General features: G+C 38.9%; 1 protein-coding gene across 7 annotated transcripts in view; it reads left to right on the top strand.

Moving 5' to 3' along the window:
• The window catches only part of elgi (E3 ubiquitin-protein ligase NRDP1 elgi), a 252,611-nt gene that overhangs the window by 176,914 nt on the left and 52,982 nt on the right, over positions 1-22,715 (top strand). For 3 of the 7 annotated variants that reach the window (XM_067152601.2, XM_067152604.2, XM_068228888.1), the window contains one exon: positions 16,456-17,222. The exons of 2 other annotated variants lie outside the window; for them this stretch is intronic. In XM_067152601.2, coding sequence (XP_067008702.1) covers positions 16,456-16,728 — 273 coding nt within the window. In that variant the 3' untranslated portion in view covers positions 16,729-17,222. Of the gene's footprint in view, positions 1-16,455; positions 17,223-22,715 lie in introns of those variants that run through there. 2 more of the 7 variants (XM_067152605.2, XM_067152602.2) reach the window with 1 other exon arrangement.

Here is a 22,715-nt window from a genome sequence, read left to right as displayed (position 1 = left end):
TCCACTCCTGTACAGTGGTTACCCGTACTGAGCCACATTCAACCTCCTCACATCAGACGACAAAATGCTCTTGTCAGATTATGGACTAAGGTGATGATGAACAGCTCACTTCCCATCCACCAGGATGCAGAAGAAAACGCCGTTGCGAGACTGAAATCCCGGAAACCTGCCTGGAAGACAGCCAAGTACCTGACTGACATACCTTTTAGACCTGACGAAGCATGGAAGCAAGAATGGGCCAGATTACACCCAGATGGTCTAATAAACATTGATGACCCAACAGCAGAACCTCCTGGGTTCAACCTCCCACGCACCATCTGGACTAGATTAAACAGGATATGCTGCGGTGTTGGAAGAATTGTTCTGCACTACACTAATGGGGGTGGTTGGAGTCTCCTTCCTGCAACTGTGGGGCTGAAGTGCAAACCAGCCACATCGAGAAAGAATGTCCTCTCCGAGCATTCACTGGACCTATGGAGGAGCTACATCAAGTAACCCCTACGGCACTCACTTGGCTGGAAGGACTTGTCATCAGCTTGTGATGAAATCTCAGAACCTGCAGTTGTGTGTGTGTGTTTTTTTTTACCTCCTAGTTAGTCTGTAAATACTCTATATCAATGTATAAATATGTTTATATTTTTCTAATAACACTTATATGTAAAATACATTTCAAACGATTGTCGAATGAAGCATCATACGCTAAATAAATAAATAATTGCTGTCACTCGACATATTTAGGTTAGGCTTACCTCCATCACTGGCACTGCTGTCATTATTCACAGCGTTGTATTCAAAGCCACCTCCGACGTTGTAATCCCTCATATCTGGGAAGAAAAAAAACCAGACAACTTTACTAATATGTAGACAATCTTACGTATTCACGCAAATATGAAATACGCGGGAACATGTGGTAGGTTGTAAAACAAACTCCAGTCATGATGAAATGTAAGTTGTTTTGAATTCATATGTCAATAATATGTTCATTTGCCCATAAACTTATAATTACATACCTTCATTATCATCTTCACTCTGAGTATCTTCACTAACATCACCCTCCGAGCCATTATCGCCACATAAAATAATTGAAAATATCACATTCGTCAAGCACATGTTTGCCGCAAGAAGCCATGTTTTAGAGCTCACTGAGGGACATCTACTGATGCATGCTGGTCGAAAATATTGTAAATTCTCTGACTTAGACATATGATACTACCATCTGCCTAAATACTCTCTTAACTAATACGTGAAGAAACACGATGTAACCACCAGAATGCGTGCATAGGTCGTTCTCGATTTTTAGTGAATTGTCAAACCTTACTACAGGCTATGCCTGCAGCACGGCCTGAGCGTAATTTCGGCCGCTGCGAGTTATGCTCGCAGTTAGACCAGAAAGAGTTAATGTAATCTCGCATTATTGTCCTCTGTATACAGAGTTCCAAAGCACGTTTGCATGTCAACTTCATAGAAGATTGTTCAATCGAAGCACAGGCTCCAGCACTTGTTTCTTCTCGTATTTTCTTCCTTCCACTCCGCATTCTGTCTTTAACACCACCCGAGTCAAAAGCACATCTGTCCTAATCGGTAAGTGTTGCTTTTCGCGGTGGAGCCTTACTAAATCTTTCCTGGAATGCTCTCGTAATCTGTCTCATACCGAGCTCAATAGCTGCAGTCGCTTAAGTGCGGCCAGTATCCAGTAATCGGGAGATAGTGGGTTCGAGCCCCACTGTCGGCAGCCCTGAAGATGGTTTTCCGTGGTTTCCCATTTTCACACCAGGCAAATGTCGGGGCTGTACCTTAATTGAGGCCACGGCCACTTCCTTCCACTTCCTAGGCCTTTCTTATCCCATTGTTGCCATAAGACATATCTTTGTCGGTGCGACGTAAAGCAAATAGCAACAAAAAAAAAAATTAAAAAAAATAAAAAATCTGTCTTGTCTGCCCTGTGTTTGTTGTTAGTGCACCCACACACTTGCCACTAACCGCTCTTCAATAGTGTAACTCTTACCGCTCATATCTGCCATGGCTTCACACTAACACTCGACTGCGGCAATATGTATTCCAGCAATTAATAAGAAGTAATGTAACTACCAACCTGCATAAATAATATACGTAATATATCTATCACTTCTTAAGTAACATGCATAAATAAAATTTGATACTAAACAGTTGCAGGGGTACGGGTACTTCTCGCCTACCCTGTACAATACATAATAATACTTGTATACAATTAAGACATAGGATATAAAAGTCAAAGATGACAATCTAAATAACTTTAGCCCAATATTTAGCAATCACTATGGCTTCAGAGCTTGCAGACATCCGATCATAAATGTTACATCTTGCATGACATAGTCTACATTGGTACTGTATAAGTGTTCTGTAGTTTGTTGAGCTCCACAGTTGCAAAAGGTTGATGATGTGGTGTAACCCCATTTCTTCAAATTATCTTTTGACCTTGCGACCCCTGTTCTGAACCTATTTATAGTTTTCCACACGAGCTATTCTTCAGTGAAACTGGCAGCTAGATTTTCTGATGGTATCATCTTCCACATAGATAATCGAGAATATTTCTGTTGACCAGTATTATCTGTTGCTCTCAAGACACTTTTCCTGAACATTAGTCTTGAAAGAGAAGGATGATGACGGTATAATGGATGTTTATTTGAGGTAGTCATCTTAATGCCTTTCTCTGTATGCAGCTGCTTCATGCCTGATCTCTGGAGGAACAATTCCAGCCAAATAATAGAGTTTATCCCTCGGTGTAGGTTTCAGGCATTCAGTAATAAGTCTACAAGACTCGTTAAGAGCGATATCTACTTGTTTAGCATGCGTAGAATTATACCACACCAGGCTGGCATATTCCCCTGCGGCATAACACAGAGATAAAGTTGCTGCTGCACCCCAGGATGTTCCAGTAATTTTGCGTAATATGTTAATTCTTACAGATACTTTTTGTTTCATATTCAGACAGTGCTGCTTATGTCATTACATGATCAGTTGTGATGCCAAGATATTTATGTTGAAAATGGTGTTCCAATTGTACTCCTCTCCATTGCGTTTGAAACTTCCTGTGAGCCCCTCTATTCCTTAGAGGGAATGCACACACTTCAGTTTTACTGGGATTTCTTTTTAACTGTTTCTTACGGTAGTAATCTTTAGTCATACCATGCATTTTGCACAGGAGCCTTTGGTGATTGTGTTGTAAGCTGCTGTTAGACCAATAAATGGTACCCCAGTGACTTTTCTAGTTAGGTTAAGTATCTGTGCTGTACAGATACTTAGAAGGGGATTGGAAGGGGTTCAACTGCTTCTGATAGTCTTATTATGGATCAATCTTTCAAATATCTTGTAATGGTGACAAAGAAGAGAAATTGGCCTGTAACTCCTTGGATCATCTACTCGTTTTCCCAGTTCCAGAATGGCAACTACACGGGACTTACTCCATAACTTTAGGATCTGGCATCTACTGAGGCATTTATTGAAGAAATTTAAAAGCCAATCCTTCATGTTTTATTTATTCGACTCTGATATCATCTAAACTGGGAGCTGACCAACTTTAGTGCTTTTTTTTGCTCTCTCTGTTGAAAAAGACTGCTCGATTTCTCTTCTGGCGCTCTGCATATTTTGACCAAGGACTTATGAACATGGCAATCTGGTTTACTGTGTTTAAGCAGGATACTGTCTATTTGATCAGCAGAAACGTTGGCATGTATCGGTCTCCTTGTCAGATCATTATCTAATCTCTTCAGCAGTCTCCATGCTTTTTGACTATTTCAAGACATATCTAGTTCTTCCATGAGTTCTACCAATTTCTCTCTCTTAACTTCAGAGATTAAGTTGTTAAGGTGTTGGCCAGCTAAAGTTGTTTCCTTGCTCCATAGGTCTTCCTAAAAAAAGTTGGAGATACTTCCTTAATAATTGCTTTGTACTTGGAGTGAGTCCTTGTATATAATTAGTTCTGCAGCCTTGAGGGATAGTCATCCATGAACATTCGTGTACTATATCAACAAATTGTTCATAGGACTCAGGAGTAGAGACTAAATTAGTTATCTTCTGGTCCATCGTGTCTTTAAATTTCTCCCAGTTTTTGAAGTTAAACCTAAGATGGAATAGTACTATCTGTGGTCCTATAGCCGACATAATTTTGCATATTATAGGTCAATGTTGGATGTTTGGAATTGGTGCACCTACAGACTTTGCACAGTGTTCAGTAATGTTATCATTAACAAAAGGTCTGGGTTGTATCCACGTCTCCATTTACCGCTGTTAAAGATGCAGGTTGTTATCATAAATTAATGTTGTGTGGGCAGATTCTTATTAATTAAGAATATCTTCACCATTTTCATCATTATAATCCCACACAGTACTAGCAGGGGCGGTTTCTCCATAAGGTTGCAGGTTTGCGCTACCCCCATTAAATGTGTATGTTTATTTTAGGTAAAGTTTTATAATTTGGATTACTCAACTACTGTATTTTCATTCAACAAGACAAACCTTTCAAGAGCTTGAAAGAGCAAATATTACTGCAGGGTACTTTACAAGCCGGTACTCTTAGATCTTCACTGCAGGAACCGGAAAAGTTTGCAGCGGGAAGTCAACCTGTGGTAGGACGAAACCTGGGCTGCTCGAGGGGGCGCGGGACTGCTAGAAGTGTGCTTTTGGGCTGCTAGAGGGGTGCGCGGGGAGAGGAAAAGATAGGCGTGGCTTCTTATGCATTGCTTAAATGGAGGTTTATCAACCTGGCTCCTCCTACCACGGCCGACTGGAACCCTCGTTGCGCTAAGGAGCTAGCTAGAGCGAAGCATCACATCGGCCGTGCTCCAACGTAACCAACTACTAGCAATGTCGCTAGAGCCCGTTGCTGCTCAATGTAAGATTCTGTTATAGAACAGGAGTGTCATCTAGCGACACCGGATGGAAGTTCATCTGCTGGATCACGGCCGGTTGGATCCCTCGCTGCGCTCCGTAAGGAGCTACCTAGAGCAGGATGGCTAGAGCGACGCATCAAGTCGGTCGTGGCTGGATATATAATTAATGGCTCTAAATTTGAAAATAAACACCGCCATTCCTTTCAGTATAGTCGTGAGCTTTGTTATGTGCGTACAAAGTAGCTTATTGATTTCATTGTGTAAACATTCGTGTCAGCATGTGTGTTTTTATTATTGTGCGTTTTTATCAGTTAATGGTATTTTGCCAGATCATGAATTCGGTGCAGTTTTTAATGTCTAGGCCGTTTCCGCAACGGACTACCGATGAAAAATCCTAGGTGAAACGAATGGGTAGGCCCACGCAACGTTTCATTTCGAAACCAGATATATTACAAAAGGATATTTTTCCAATACCGGAATTAGGCTACCTCAAAGTGTTTCATTTCAATATGGTAAAAGAATTTTTAAATTAAAAAATGTTAATGCGTTGTAGTAATATTCCCGAAAATAGAAATGTAAAATGTTTGTTTTATTTTTAATAATAAAAAAGTATTGTTGATGTATCTAGATTTGAAAATTAGCCTGTAATCATATTATATCAATGTTAAAAATTGTGCACCACTGAACTTTTAAACCACCAGCCGCCACTGAGTACTAGGACTATTAAAATCTCCGATTACAATTTGCACCTTTCCATCATGAAAGTTCTCAGGCTCATCGAACTCAAATTTATTACCTGGAGGTTTGTATACAGAGGAAATAACACAATTTCTAAGTTCAGTCGTAATAATTTCTAGGTCGTTTCTTTCTCTAATATCAGTGGATGTCTGTCTGTTAGGTCATCAGCCCAGAGGCTGGTTGGATCCTCAAATAGCACCACCAAAGGTTATGCAGTTATAAGGAAACCCCAAAAACCAATGGAAGCACCAAAATGAGGCGTACTAGGCAAGATGAGGAGTCAGGTAGTTTGCCATTGCTTTCCTCACTGGGTCAGAAAGTACTATTGCAGCACGACTGACCCTATGAGCAGCACCTTTCATAACACTCAGATGCACTAGTCGTGCTCTGAATGTCATTACTCGGCACTACCCAAACCCCAGCAACTTCCATATTGTCACAGCCATGGATGTTGACTGGGACTTCGGTGGAAGCTACACTTTACTCTGGCCTGAGCCAAGAGATGGATGCAAAAGTACTGTATCCATCAAGAAATGACAGCAGGCAGTTATCAGTGGATATGATCTTAATATCCGGTTTTACAAACACTGAGCTTCCATACTGCGGTGAAGCCTCTCAATATCGAGAGACATACGAGCTACCCTAGGGTGGGGTTTACAGCTGTCTCTGTGGCTTTCTCGAATACACAAGATGTCACATTTAATGTTGATGGAAATTGTCATCTTTGGTCCTGATAAGAACTGAAGATTAGTTGGAAGATTTACTTTCATATCAAAGGATGCTTTGTGTTGAAAGAATCAGCCGATAATTTTGCAGTATTTTTACTGTTGCCCAAGGGATGCCCGATTGCATGGAATTAGTGCAATCTTCTGGGAGGCTCCTTTCATGTCAAAGAAAGCAGCACATGATATTGTATGTTTCTGTCATTTGATAATTTACTAGAAGTATTAATTTTAATTATCAAAATATAATTTACATCCCATATAGATACAAACCCTGTGGATACCGACAACATACATTCCCTTTTTGGCTGACTGTATATGCAGAACTGTGGTTTTGTAATATCCCTTGTTTCGTGCGTCATCGTGACAAAACTGTCCTTGGTTAGTTTAGAAAGGACTAGTAAAAATGGCCTGGGAGTAGAACAGTTCTATCTGTGAAAATACCATGCTTATTTTCCCATAACCCCGTGTGGGTGGGGGCCGCAGATGAAGAATACACCCACGGTATCCGCTGCCTGTTGTAAGAGGATCCTAAAAGGGGCAACGAAGGGATGATTGAATTAGAACCATCGGACTACTTGTAATTAGTACCACCATGCGAGGAACACCGTGGGTCGCCTTTACTTGGGAGTATTACCACTGTTAGGTACACAATAGGTTTGTGATTAATAGAAACAGAGGGTGAATCAGTATGGGTTTTACAGTACCCATGATTAGTACCACTATATGTGGAACACCATGGGCTTACGTTGCCTGTGATTAGTACCATTGTGAGAAACACCACGGGTTTGGGAGTTGCCTGTGATTAGTACCAATGTATGAGCGACACCATGGGTCTGCATTGCCTGTGCATATAACATTATGTGTGAGTAGTACCACAATGCGTGGAACACCGTAAGTCTACGTTACTTATGATTAGTACCGCTACATGAGAAATACCATGGTTCTTACTTTCCTAGCGATAAGTACTATTATGAGGGGCCATTGCCCTTGATTTTGGTCCCCTTTAGACAATAAGCAACATTGATTCAGGATTGTGCTTTGGAAGTAGCCTCTTGGTCAGTATATACTATTGTTTTAAGATAGTTTCTGGGAAGTTGGGGCGTTGTGGGTTGAATCCACAGATTGTTTTAAGTTCATAATAATTTTCATCGTCTATTTTTTTTTTTTTAATTCTAGTTAGTGGATTAATTTTGGAATTATTTTTAACTTTCAGTATTGTGAGTTGGATCTGCTGATTATTTTCACTTCATATTCATCCATTCCTTCTTCATCACATTTTGAATTCTGGTCAGTGGATGAGTTTTGGACTTTTAAATTTTCATTACATTTTGGCTCATTTTGTACCATTAGGGGCTGATGACCTAGATGTTAGGCCCCATTAAACAACGTGCATCATCATTAGTACAGCATAAAGGTGTTTTTATTATTATATTTCAACACCTTTTATTGTGAATATTCACACAAGCAACTATAAGTGCACATTTAAATCTGTTGGGAACATAATCCTGTATATCCTCTCATGAAGGTGAACTCTTATACTGTATTATTGTCATAAGAATAATCTTTGTGTTTTGGTTTATACGTTAAGTGTAAATAAGGTGCAATTGGAGTCTGAAGCTCTGTTACAAGTTTAATTTGTGTAAAATACTGAAGTGTGATTCCGAGCACACTAAGGGCCAGCCAGCAACAGCAAGTCACACAGTAAGACAGACAGCTCTTGACTGGCTGTGGAGAAACCACCGTACTTGCTCACAAATGTTTGGTGCACTGATGTAGAGAAAATTGAGTATGCATGGGAGTTTCACACACCAAAACAAACATCTGACCTGTACAGTAATGCTTTTTTCACATTTCACTAGGTCTAAATCAAGCAGAAACTTTCTATAATAGTCTTCTTTAGTGATTTTTGCACTATTTGTTCAATCTATGATTGTAAACATTATGGTTCCTGTAAACAGAACATGAAAATAAGCATAAATATTGATCATAGGTTCATTACAGTTTGAGTATTCCTTTAAATTTCTTCCACAATGTTTTCACCACCCAATATTTGAGTGAATTTTGATCAATAGAAAATGGTATATTTGGGGAATTAAAGACAACAAAGCCATTAAGTCCATAAACTTTGGTGCATATGTTGTACGTCCTTCAGGATATAGTCGTGACATTCCGAAGAAGTTGCCCTATAAAAATGGCTTCATATGAGAGAGAGCTGTTATTTTTTGTGCAATGATCTGACATTTTCTTGTAGACATAAAAGTTTTGCCTCTGTTCACCCCGCGTATAAAAAAAATTTAAAGTACCTGTATATGCTGCCTGGACTTCAGTCAGCATTTGTAGCAGTTAAGTTTCCTATAGAAGAGGTACTGCCAGTGACTGGAACATTACTTCTTTTTTTTTAACATTATTATTATTATTATTATTATTATTATTATTATTATTAAATGGCTTTACGCCCCAACTACTTTTACAGTTTTCAGAGATGCTGCAGTACAGGAATTTTGTCCTCCAGGAGTTCTTTAACGTGCCAGTAAATATTCAGACATGAGGCTGACTTGTGTCGAGGTGCGCCGGCACGTTTACTTTGAACAAATTATGAGTGCTTAAAGTAGGCTGGCTGCGCCTGAATAGTGTGTGCATGGAATAATGGAATAGGACCTCAGTTCTATTTTGTTGGTTTTCGGAACCCAAGGTAATGATTAATAGGGACAGGCGGGGGCATTCGTATTGCGACATTAGAGGTGAAATTCTTATTTAAGCAACTTCAAATACCAAGGGACTGGGCTGGGTTTGAACTTGCCAATGAGTTCAGAAGGCCAGTGCTCTACTGCCTGAGCTACTCAGCCTGGCTTTTTCACATTTCACCTGCTGGGAATTCCTGAAGTCCTTAACCATTGGCATTACTTTAAATGGATCTTGAACGCTAGCATATTTTACACGACATCACTGATGTCATGTTTGAGTTTGTTTTTTTATTTTTTTTATTTATTTTTATTTGATTTACGTTGCACCGACACGGATAGGTCTTATGGCGACGATGAGGGAGGAAGGGGCTAGGAGTGAGAAGGAAGCGGCTGTGGCCTTAATTAAGGTACAGCCCCAGCATTTGCCTGGTGTGAAAATGGGAAACCACGGAAAACCATCTTCAGGGCTGCCGACAGTGGGGTTAGAACCCACGATCTCCCGAATACTGGATACTGGCCGCACTTAAGCGACTGCAGCTATCGAGCTTGGTAAGTTATATTTTTCTCAGCTGCTTCGCTATTGCTCTGAAATCCCAATCATTCAGTAGACAGGTACGTCCAGAAAGAAGTGAATAACATTGAATGGAGTCATAGAGATTTCATAATGTACTAGCTATTTTCTGCCCATTGTTGATGGTAAGCTTTTTCAGTTTTGGCAGTTATACCATCTAGTGGAAATGATTGACAGCAGCAGAAACAAAGCACAGCTCATCTAACAACAACAATCAATCAATCAATCAATCAATCACTACTGATCTGCATTTAGGGCAGTCGCCCAGGTGGCAGATTCCCTATCTGTTGTTTTCCTAGCCTTTTCTTAAATGAGTGCAAAGAAATTGGAAATTTATTGAACATCTCCCTTGGTAAGTTATTCCAATCCCTAACTCCCCTTCCTATAAACGAATATTTGCCCCAATTTGTCCTCTTGAATTCCAACTTTATCTTCATATTGTGATCTTTCCTACTTTTAAAGACACCATCCAAACTTATTCGTCTACTGATGTCCACCCATGCCATCTCTCCACTGACAGCTCGTAACATACCACTTATTGCAGGTTATAATTTTTTTTTTTTTTTTTTTTTTTTCGTATTGAAGATTTACTTGTGATACAAATTCTTATAATTTTGTTAATTACCACCTATTCAATACAATAATCAATACAATACACCTATTCAATACAATAAAATTATACAATAATCAATACAATACACCTATTCAATACAATAAAATTATTGTATTGAATAGGTGGTAATTAACAAAATTATAAGAATTTGTATCACACATACTACTTAGTCGAGCAGCTCGTCTCCTTTCTCCCAAGTCTTCCCAGCCCAAACTTTGCAACATTTTTGCAACTCTATACTCTTTTGTTGGAAATCACCCAGAACAAATCGAGCTGCTTTTCTTTGGATTTTTTCCAGTTCCTGAATCAAGTAATCCTGGTAAGGGTCCCATACACTGGAATCATACTCTGGTTGGGGTCTCACCAGAGACAAATATGCTCTCTCCTTTACATCCTTACTACAACTCCTAAATACTCTCATAACCATGTGCAGAGATCTGTACCCTTTATTTACAATCATATTTATGTGATTACCCTAATGAAGATCTTTCCTTATATTAATACCTAGGTATTTACAATGATCCCCAAAGGGAACTTTCACCCCATCAACACAGTAATTAAAACTGAGAGGACTTTTCCTATTTGTGAAACTCACAACCTGACTTTTATCCCCGTTTATCATCATACCATTGCCTACGATCCATCTCACAACATTATCGAGGTCATTTTGCAGTTTCTCACAATCTTGTAACTTATTTATTACTCTGTATAGAATAACATCATCTGCACACAGCCTTATCTCTGATTCCACTTCTTTCATTGATATATATAAGAAAACATAAAGGTCCAATAATACTGCCTTGCGGAATTCCCTTCTTAATTATTACAGGGTCAGATAAAGCTTCGCCTACTCTAATTCTCTGAGTTCTATTTTCTAGAAATATAACCACCCATTCAATCACTCTTCTTTCTAATCCAATTGCACTAATCTTTGCCAGTAGTCTCCCATGATCTACCCTATCAAATGCCTTAGATAAGTCAATCGCAATACAGTCCAATTGACCTCCTGAATCCAGGATATCTGCTATATCTTGCTGGAATCCTACAAGTTGGACTTCAGTGGAATAACCTTTCCTAAACCCAAACTGCCTTCTATCAAACAATTTATTAATTTTGCAAACATGTCTTATATAATCAGAAAGAATGCTTTTCCAAAGCTTATATGCAATGCATGTCAAACTGACTGACCTGTAATTTTCACCCCTTCCTTTATATACAGGGGCTACTATAGCAATTCTCCATTCATTTGATAAAGTTCCTTCATGCAAACAAAAATAAACAATACTTCCGATATGGTACTATATCCCAACAATAGTCAGTCAGTGTATTGTTTGTGATGTAATTACTTACAATCTTTATCATTTTCTTTTCTTCCAGCTCTGCGATATTACATTAGGAAAGCTTGCCGTTAAGGACTTAATAATACAAATCTTCATCTTCATTATTATAGTTTGTATGGTAAAAATGCATCAAATATAACAGATTTGATATTGGATTTATCATTTTTGTTATGCACACTTTTTAGATAGAACTAATATTTCCAGAGATATTTCAAAGTTTGTGAAAATTATAATAATCACAAATATCTCGGTTATCATCTCTCGCATGGTAAAAACGCAAAAACATTTTGCACAACTTGATTATATACAGGCTTTTGATTCAGTTAATGTTAATGTAGAAATTTGATATTTCCTCTTTGAGTCTTAATATGCCACTGACTGCTAATCAAATAATGTATATTCTAGTGCACACCCTGATTATCCCTGAGCTTAAATACAAAGTTTTGAGAAATTCTGTTCATGTGTTTTCCAGTGATGTCATCAAACAGACTGACTTAAGTGGAATGAACCTATTTTAAAATTTTGTATACCTAATCTGAGATAAATCTAAGTATGAGGGGGGGGCTGAAATGTAGCAACAAAATTATTTTATTTATATAGATAAAAGGATCTTCGGGCATTGTCTTTAAATTAGGATATTGTTGAATCAATATATAGGTACTTTGTTATGTATGTTTTGTAAGATGCTGATATCATCTGCTTAGATAACAATCTATAATGGCAGCAGCATCTCCCAGAATATACCAGAGATGGCAGAACGTTGCTGAAAATGGCCGTAACTCATTTACAGCATAGCTTCTCTCATGGAGTATCTTAACTGTTAATAATATTGAGTCTCCATAATATATGTACCGACATTTATAGATCGACCCTTAAATGCATGATTTTTTCTTCTGTTTTTTTAATTAGAGATTCCTGGAAAATTTATAGTAAGGGAAAACTGATACTAAATTCCTCTTTGTTGGTTTAAAGAGCAGATTTTTTTCTTCATATTGCATGTATGCTGCATCATGGATAAAAGTTTGTTTCACAATCAATATATACATAAACAGGGTTTCTTTCCATTTACTTGCATACATTGTGTGTGTTCGTCCACTAATAGAAATGTAGGTGATTTGTATCATATCATCTTTATTTTCCTCCAGATCTACAGTATTGCTACCTTATTGATCTATTAATGGAGAAAAATAATAATGTTAACCTAGACAGTTTTTATACTGACATACACATAGAATAAATTCTCGTAAAATAAATAAAAATAACATTAAATGAATTAATCGGTACGTGCTGCCAATTGGCCCACTGACATCTCCCTCACGGAGAACAGATAGGCATGTTAGTACAGCAATAAATGAACACAAGGCAAAAAGGCAAAATTACAAAGGCAAAATTAAAATGGCAAATAAAATGAATAATGCAGAAGGGCACATCAGCCTCTTGTTACAAGGCCGCCCATATGGGTGACAGTGTCCTCCCTCACCTTTTCTGACTGACACAGCAAGACATTACATTCCACTCTAACCTCTCCTCGCACATACCGTTATCGCTTGCTGCATAGTTATCATGTTGCTTCACTGCTGAGTTGTGACCTACATTACCCTCCTGTTTCTACTTGGTGCTTATTCTGCTTTCGTGTCACTTCTCATTACTTACTAACCACACATACTCCAACTTCCTGCCATGTTACCAAACCCGTAGTTTATCCACTATGCTTCCCTTCCTCCCTTTTCCTCTCTCTTTCACACACACTCTGCATATACTAAGCACCATCACATATTAATTGTATCCATATCCCACCTATTGCCAACAAATTGAATTACTCAAACTTGGCCACCCACCTTTACCCACAGAACACATACCAGCCCTAATCTCACATTGGTTTCGCCTCTTCAACTCACTTACTGTATACCATCACTCACATTCATTTAACTATCCAACTTTGGCCCTTCTTGCTCTTATCAATAACCACTCGAGATGCCAACACCTGTATTTCCAGACTCTTTCGCTTCGATCGCACCCATCACAATCACATTTGACCGTTACGTCAGCTCAATAAATTCAAGTCCAATTGTCAATCGTCACACCCATCAAAATCACACTTAATCGCTACGTAATCGCCCTTCTGTATACAAGACTCACAACAGATACAATTGGCAACTATTTCTCAATTGCATCTATCAAAACCACACTGAACCACTAGGTGCACTATACTTTTCCAATCTCCAAAATAATCACACTCCACTTCCAGTCAAATTACCATATCCATCCTTTAAGCATCATTTCATATCTACAACCATTACCTTTACATACCAATCCACCATCCACTTGCTAAAAGTATATTCCCTTAAATTACCATTTGCTTGGTAATAAACGTCATGCCATTCAAACATATACAACCAAAATCACTTATAATTCCAACCCTTCAATTCACTCGCTATATACCACCAATTCAACCTCTTATTCCACAACTTAATCGTCATTTTTCTTATACAATTTGCAACTATTGCTCAATCACATCTATCAAAACCACACTGGACCACTAGGTGCCCTAAACTTTTCCAATATCTATAATAATCACACTCCACTTCCACGCAAATTACCATATCCATCCTTTAAGCATCATTTCATATCTACAACCACCACCTTTACATACTGATCCACCCTTAACTTGCTAAAAGTATATTAACTTAAAATACCATCATTAACTTGCTAATAACTCACTCATAATTGCCATACAATTGCAATTAACATAAAGACACATTCACTTAAAATATCATACTTTTATCTCAACTATATCAAAACCTCCCTCCACTATAATTTCTTCATTCTTTACCAACCAAACCCTAAAATACAGACACAAACGATCTAAAACTACTTTACTATCTTTCCTTATAATACCACCATGTCTTCAACCACTATTCCCTTACTTACTAACTTATTCAAGTTTTTAATTCTTGTGACTGTACCCTCGTCATTTTTCGTCATTCCCCACATGTCCCTTAAGGTCCTGCTTCTCCCTTTGCCCATATACAGCTCTATTCTCTGCCTGGTTTCCGTTGCTCTTTCCTCTTCACTCTGCACATCCATTCCTTCACTGCATTCGCCTCTCCGACTTTCCTCTTCTCTGTCTATGTCCATAGCTGTATCCCTAAGCCCTTCTAGCCTCGCCCCGTTGTCCACTGCACTTTCCTTTTCACTATGTACGATCACACTTTCACTATGCTCCTCTCTCTGCCTTTCCTCGCTTAACTTCCTGTTTCCCGTGGTTATTTCTTTATCACCATGTCCGTCTTCTCTTAACACTGCTGTACATAACTTGCTTTTCTTCCACTCTCTTCCCCATTTCATATTCTCTTCCAAATCCCGTAGTTTTGTCACTATCCAAAACCTGGTCCAATGGCCATTGGTTACCACTAGTTGTTGACCCTTAATGTAAGCTCTTAACCCTTGAAGTCTGGCCCAGACTAAATGTTTTTTTTAGGGTATTTATATTCCTCATCCCTTCTCTTCCCATGTCTTTCTTAATCCAGATTTTTGTACCTCTGTGGATTGTCCGTGCCTCGTATCACTATTTCAGCCATCAGGGTGGAAAACAGCTTCACTTTTATCGTCCTGTTGCCCCGTGCTTTACCTATCCTTTCCACGTTGTTTATATCAACTTCACTAAAGTTAATTTTCATCCCTTTTTGGATGAGTTCCACAGCCTTGTAGATTGTCAACACTTAGTTCTCTCCTTTTTCTTCTGGCACTCCATATATAAATAAGCATTTCTTCCTGCGTTCTTGGCAACTGCCTTCTATTTCAGCCTTCAGTTTCACCACCTCTTCCTCCACATCCCTTATTTTCTCCTTGAGTGTCTCAATTCCTCTCTCGTTGATTCCTACTTTGGTCCTTGTATCGTCTGTTTTTCCCTGCATCCATTGCCTCATATTCTCAAATTCTTTCACTTGTTCCTTTATCATATTTTTAATTTGCTCAAATGGGCATACTTCTTCCACAACCTCCCTAACCACCCTCCTTATTACCTCCACATCTTCCCATTTCATGTTGCCATTGGGAGTCAGTCCGGGGTTTACTCCCACACGCCCTATAACTAGCAGTACCATAATCACCGTTGCCACCAATATCATCTCACCCTTCAATCTTGATTCCACTTTACCTCCTTCACTCCTGGCTGTTTCCTTCTTCCCTCATCCCTGCCAACTTCCGATAACTGCCCGGTATTGATCCACACCAATCATATTCCTCTTCACTCCCGTCTTCCTTCTTTCACGCACCGCTCTCCACTCCACTCCCGCTCTACCGGCACACCCAAGTCAGCACGTCTACTGTTGATGCCTGTCTAGGTAAGACTACGTGATTTATAATTCAGTTTTTATCAGTGTTTCTCTTGCTCTTTGAGTGAAAAATACCAGTATAATCACATCAGGCTGCTGGTGGAAACCTATGTAGCAGTTCTTGTCTTTGCTGAAAAAAGAAACACTTCACTTTTTGTACAAGAAATGTAAACCCACTGCACGCAGGAAACTTGCATTACTTTTGTATGGTATTCCACTTGGTCCAGTGAAAAATTGAGTGTTGAGCCTTGAAAAAAAAAACCTTTATTGAGGGAAAAAAACAATTCCAAGCTTTAACTGAATGCAGCATTATGCATGTAACCTCTTTCTGCTCCACTGTCTGCAATGTAGGCAGCCATTGAGAAACAAATGTCAACAGCTTGGAACACATGGGAAGCTTCCACTACTTTACAAAATTCCTTCTTGAGGTGCCCAAATCTATATTTAAAACAATCTTGTAGTTAATGCTACACCATGCATTTAAGGGTTAATATTTTTTTTTTTTTAACTTGTTCTCTTTCTGATTAGTGTACTTGTTATGTTGACAACATTATAGTATAAGAAACTGTTTATGATCAGCAGGCAATGATCAAACGGACGCTGTCAGAGTCTGGTTGTCCACCACATATCGTGGATGATCTGATGGAGAATGCTCATGAGCGTCGCTGGCCACCTGGACTTTGCTCGCTGGAGACGCGCCAGAACAACAGGCGGCAGTACGAAAATTACGTGTGCAAGCGTGTTCCAGGAAAACAAGCGGTCGTGGTGCTGCAGTGCGACAATGGCCACATGAATGAGGAGTTAATGGTTGAACCAGGGCTTGTCATGATTTTTGCTCATGGTATTGAATGACAGAAAGTTATTCCCACTTCTGTTTAACATGCTTTGTGCTGCAACATAATTAGTATAACGTAATAATGGGAAGGTGACAGATAATGGCTGCCAGAAATTTACCACCTGATGATTGAGCTCCTGTAAATCATTAATAAAGTTAACCTACATGAACCCCAGAGACTGAAAGACTAAGCCTGGTTTGGAAATGAAGGTTGGTAGGTGGTGGTGGTGGTGCTATGAATTTCTTGTGGATAATATTATTACTGTATAATATAAATTGTACTGATAATTTTATTTTCATTGCATATGTGGAAATGGAAAACATAGAAGATGATATGGAATCTAATATCTTGTTTGTAAATTTTTCAAGCCTTTGGCAGATGATTAAATTGTATTTGGTTTTGTATGGACAGTCAACTTTGTTTGGTCAGGAACATGATACTATATTATTTATATTAAATAGCTAAGCTATTACCGTGTTTCTGGTAAGCCATCTGCAGTACGTTCCATTATTACAGTTTGTGCAGTGTGTTGTTGACATGGCAAGGGAAGGATTGAGCAGAGTCTAGGTATCTAATAATTTTTTAATGTTTTTAAATATAGGGGTGATCCATGTTTGTAAGATTATGTACATAACAAAGGAACTACTAGTGACTACAAAAGATAGCGTGTCTGAGGTAAGCTTACAAATCTTATCCCAGTGATTTTAGAGTACAATCTTTTGAATTTCATTCCCTGTAACTCACTTTTTGTGTGGTGTCCAGTTCCATGGCTAAATAGTTAGCGTGCTGGCATTTGGTCACAGGGGTCCTGGGTTCGATTCTTGGCAGGGTAGGGACTTTTAACCATCATTGGTTAATTTCGCTGGCATGGGGGCTGGGTGTATGTGTTGTCTTCATAATTTCATCCTCATCACGACGCGCAGGTCGCCTACGGGAGTCAAATCGAAAGACTTGCACCTGGTGAGCCGAACATGTCCTCGGACACTCCCGGCACTTAAAGTCATATGCCATTTCATTTCTGTGGCATATGGCCAAATGCAGATCATCCCAATAAGGTGAGCTATTTTTGCTGTTGTACCTGGAATAATGCATGATGGCATAAGGCTTACGCGCCCTTTTCCTGTAATATACGAGGTAAAGAATTCTCTCAGGAAGACTGATATAACTGAAATCTGCTGTAGCTTAGTTGATTAAGTGCATTGTATGGCAGAACTTCACTGTGTTCAGTAGTTGTAGCACTTCTAAATCTCTTTTGTCAGAAGTTACAGGAAGGGGGTACTTGATTGTTGTTTGAGTATGGTATAATTGACCGTGGAGGTAGAATACAAACAGTATTTATGTATGTTTTTCATTATATAGTGGTGAAGGCTTTTGCAACCAGTGAGTTTTTCTCTTCTTCCTGAATATTAGGCCCTGTTCATATAGAGATGTCAACATTTCAGCTGCTGTTCAGTAGCACTTGTCAAGACAAAATAACATGGGCTGGGTGGATGCTCTGAGTTTTATAGGAGTGAGAAGGCTAGGTGTTGGCCTCTCTCACAGATTGGTGTTTACAGGACTTGCCTAATTTGACCCAGTGCCGCTATTCTTCTGTATCTAGTGGCCAGTAAGTATCTTCAAACTTGGCTGTTCTCTAGGCCCTCTTCTTTCCTGTTGAAATAAGTTGTTTCATTATCTCTGCAGCTCCTCAGTAGAGATACAGACAATACTAATGTGTCGTAGGTAGAACCACAGTTTACTCAAATTTCAATCAATGATCAAGAAAAGAGAGGAAGTGCTCCACCAGTGCAGATTTTTGAGACGACAAGGGTGTGTATGTTCTTTCAGCCTGGTTTTAATGCTGTGTTTATTGTTCTTGATGCAAACCTCACAAACTGCAAAAACAATACATGCCTGCACAGGAGAGAGGGTTCTGAAGGTATTTAGCTAGGGTAACTGCTGGGGTATATTTTGTTTGTTGTAAAGGCAGTTTTGATATTGTGGTGATTTAAAACCTTCCCAGTCCTGTCCGTAATTGTGGGCATGTATGTAAGAAATGCCCTTCTCTCACGTATGTCTTCCCATTTCTCCTCACGTCATGGAGGAGACTCAACAGCCCTCTTCATTTAGTTTATACTGTATCCATTATCTTGTAAAGCCGAGAGGAGATGCTCCACTTTGCTCTGGTACAGATCTTTTTACAATTGGCTTTACATCGCACCGACACAGATAGGTCTTATGGCATCACTGGTATAGATCAGGATGACAGAACCTCTTCACTTACACAGAACAGTGTCCTCATCAACTCTCATTTTTGTTTCAAGTGATGGTTGGAGCGCGTATTGGGTTAGTGGTCATTGTATGTAGGTGCCATTTGGTCTAGTATAGGGCTTCTAAATAGCCATTGAAATGTCAACATCTTTATAATGTCAGCATAGCCTAATATCCCAGAGAAGTGCAAAACTTGTCAGCTATTTGCTCTTGTTTATGCCTGTGTTGCCTTAACAGTTAAGTGTTAATTGTGTAAGCATGAAAGTTGTATGTCTTCTAGATCCCATCAGAAAACTAGAGTCTACAACATAAAAGGGACCACTAGACTGTGGTAATTTAATGCAATTATTGTTCTTGTTAATGTTGTTTTAATTGCTTTAAAACATATTTTTCTTTGTTATTGAAATACAAAGGAGTAGTAAAATTTGATACTCGCATTGTGTTAATTTTCCATGTGAATGCACATATATTTCATACTACAGTAGTTTTATTGCTTTTAGGTTATTTTTCTTTTCATTCATTCATTCATTCATTCATTCATTCATTCACTCATTCATTCATTCCATTACCAACATTTGTTCTTTAGAGATCTGAGGTTTCTATGTACCCTATGTGTTATGGTCCACTCCAGGTTTCATAGTTGTGGTGTTCCTAAAGAAGTGCTGTCATTGTTCATTATGAGGTTGGTCATTGTTTGATTACATTCATTTCTTCACGAGGAATTCTTATTTCATTTTGATAATTAAGTTAATTAATTTTAGGAGGAAAACTTAACTTCTTGTAGTAGTCTATAGCATGGATCACCTTTGAGATTGTGTATAATAATGTTTTTTATTCAGAAATTCAAAGTTTATTTATGTACATATATGCATTTTAAGTATTTTCTACACTTTATCATTTTCTGGAACTGTCATGAGCAGTATAGTTTCACTTTAAATGAACCATGAATTTAAAAAAAATAGTTTGAAAAAAAATCACTCAGCATTCACAGCTAATGCCATGTTGATTTTAATGTTATATTAAGACCTTTGAAACTCTTGCACAACCACTTGAGTTGTTAGATATGTTCGACTTGAGATGTTTACTGACAGTGCCCCAGGAACTGTGGCTGGCATCTTCAAGAGTAAGTGACCACTCTGAATGAATGGTGAGTGTTTGAAGTATTGCGTTTATACCTGGTGTGTCTAAAATACACGCCAAAATTACAGGGGTTGGATTCCTCATCTGTTGCAGACAAAAAGGTTGCATAAATACGGATCCAGAAATTTGTAATTATTGAGATATCAAACTCTGAAATATCGTAAGCTGGAATGTTATTTGTTAGGGTATAGTTTGAATTTCCTATAATGACTAACTCTATTGATTACCTTATGCAAAGTGTTTGAAATGCCCACCCTCTGCGTTGGCATCTATTTATTGTCTCATTGCATTACAAATATGCTCAAAAAATTGCCTGGTGTTGTATATATTATTTGATAAGCCTGCACAATTCTGAAAATTGTTTGGTATTGTACATATTATTTGATAAGCTTGCACAATTCTTCCACAAAGGGTCTCTTTATCTCTGTACCAATCTAGTACACCCACACAAAGAAGTCCAACAGGTTTAGATCAGCTGAGCATGAAGGCCAAGCAGTTGATCTACATCTGCTTATCCAGAGATCAGGATAATATGCATTGAGGTGCTCTTGGACACGAAGACTAAAATATGGAGGGGCACTGTCATGCGTGAAGTACATCCCTTGACGGGGTGCTAATTTCTGATATCTTGGAAATTATTAATTTCCAGACCCATTTTATACAAAAAAAAAAAAAAAAAAAAATTGCCTGTGCTGCATATGAGGGATCCAACGCTACAATTTTGCCTTGTATTTTTGAAAAAAGAAAAAAAAAACCAAATTAACGAATGGCATAGTGAGAAAGAAAGCTGGGATTGAGATTTTGTTAGATCGGGTCAGTATATCCTGTTTGAGGTGGTTCGGGCATGTAATGAGGATGGAGCCAACAAGGATAGCTCTTGTTTGTTAACAAGAGAGGTATCTAGCAGGAAAACGGATGGTGGGAAAACCAAGAACCCACTGTACAGACATGGTAAAAACGACCTTGCGAATCCGGGAAAGATGCTAGGGGAAGTCTTAACAAAATGTATCTCAATAAGACAGTGAAAGATGCTTGCCAACACTATCGGAGAAACTGGAACTGTTTTTGCTGGTAGGTTTACTGACATGTTAAAGAATTCCTGCAGGACATAATTCTGGCATCTCAGCACCTCTGAAAACTGTAAAAGTAGTTGATGGGAAGTAAAACCATTATTATTTTATATATATATTTATTCGCTGGGGCCATCAAGGACCACGTTAAGTCTGATGATCAAGCAGGCATCAATTTTTGGTAATGAGACAAAGTCTCTCGTGGTGCATTGGTACTGCCGGTGGCTCCAAGTAGCCTTTGCAGTGGCCTCCATGGTATGCACTAGCCATGAGTCTTCGTAGGTGTGCTAGGTACCAACTGATGAGCCCAACCTAGCACGCGGGGGGTGAAACGCTGGCAACCAGGACTGAGTTGGCTGGAAAATTTATAATGTCCAATAACAGTCCATTTATATTGGTATTACCTCCATAGACTGATTAGCGGTGTGTTCCGTCGCATTATCTTGCATGAAGTAACCCTTACTCCTTTCTTCTTCCGTCAGCTCTTGAAAGAATGGTCTGAGAATGAGGTCTTTATATCGATCAGCGTTTGTTTCTCGGAAAAATATAGGCCCTATAGTTCTGCGAGCACTTATTGTGCACCTAACTCCTACCTTTACGTAATGGAGTGGACAGACATGCAGCTGGTAGGGATTTTCTGCACACCAGTAGTGATTGTTTTGACTATTTACATAGTCACTTAAGTGTAGCCATGCTTCATCACTTTAAAATAAATGTTCAGGGTCATCTTGCCCATCGTGAACTGACTGAAGCAACCAGTTACCATACCGAACCCTAGCGAAACTGCCAGGTCCTCTTAAGTACTGGGCAGGGGTGGGCTTGTACAGTTTTGCTTTTAACAGTTTTGTTGCTTTGTGGGCAGAAGATAATGACACATCAGCTTGTACGGCGAGATGCGACAGGGATTTTGTTCAAGTTCTTTCCAAGAGAGCTCCTATTTCATCAAGCTTTTCCTCTGTTAAAATGGTTCGTCTCCTGTGTGATTTCTTGTTAAGATTGGACCAGGTGGTGTGGAACTTCTTTACTAATTTATGTACCGTACTCCTATGGGGAGGGAAGATGTCAGGAAATTTGTGAATGAATCAAAAGGGGCACTCCGTATATGAAGAATGCGTCGCATAGCACAACACAATGAATACACGCTGTTTGACTGTATACATGACTCGTTAAACACAGGATTACTTTAATATTCCTATACAAACGATGCTATTTTAAAGTGAACACATTGAATATGCTACCAATACCACAGATGTTAAACTAAACTAATGCTGTGAAGCAATGGTTATCGCTACCGTAATGCATTAGATCATCTTAGCTGGTCATGAAGCAATATATCTCTCTGCAAATGAGTCGCCCGGCCACGCTATCGTCTTCTGTGCATTTTCCCCTGACACACGGAGCAAGCCAAAAAAAGACCCTTTAATTTGCCATTACTTTCCTCAGTAGGTCATACAATGCTATTGCATCACGGCTGTCCAAGGAGCACCACCTTTAATAACATCCAGACACACTAGTTGTGCTCTGAATCTCATTACTCAGCTGC

This window comes from Anabrus simplex, chromosome 8 (assembly GCF_040414725.1).
Source record: "Anabrus simplex isolate iqAnaSimp1 chromosome 8, ASM4041472v1, whole genome shotgun sequence".
Taxonomy (NCBI): domain Eukaryota; kingdom Metazoa; phylum Arthropoda; class Insecta; order Orthoptera; family Tettigoniidae; genus Anabrus; species Anabrus simplex.
The sequence above is the reverse complement of the archived record's forward strand: the minus strand, read 5'-3'. Positions and strand labels throughout refer to the sequence as shown.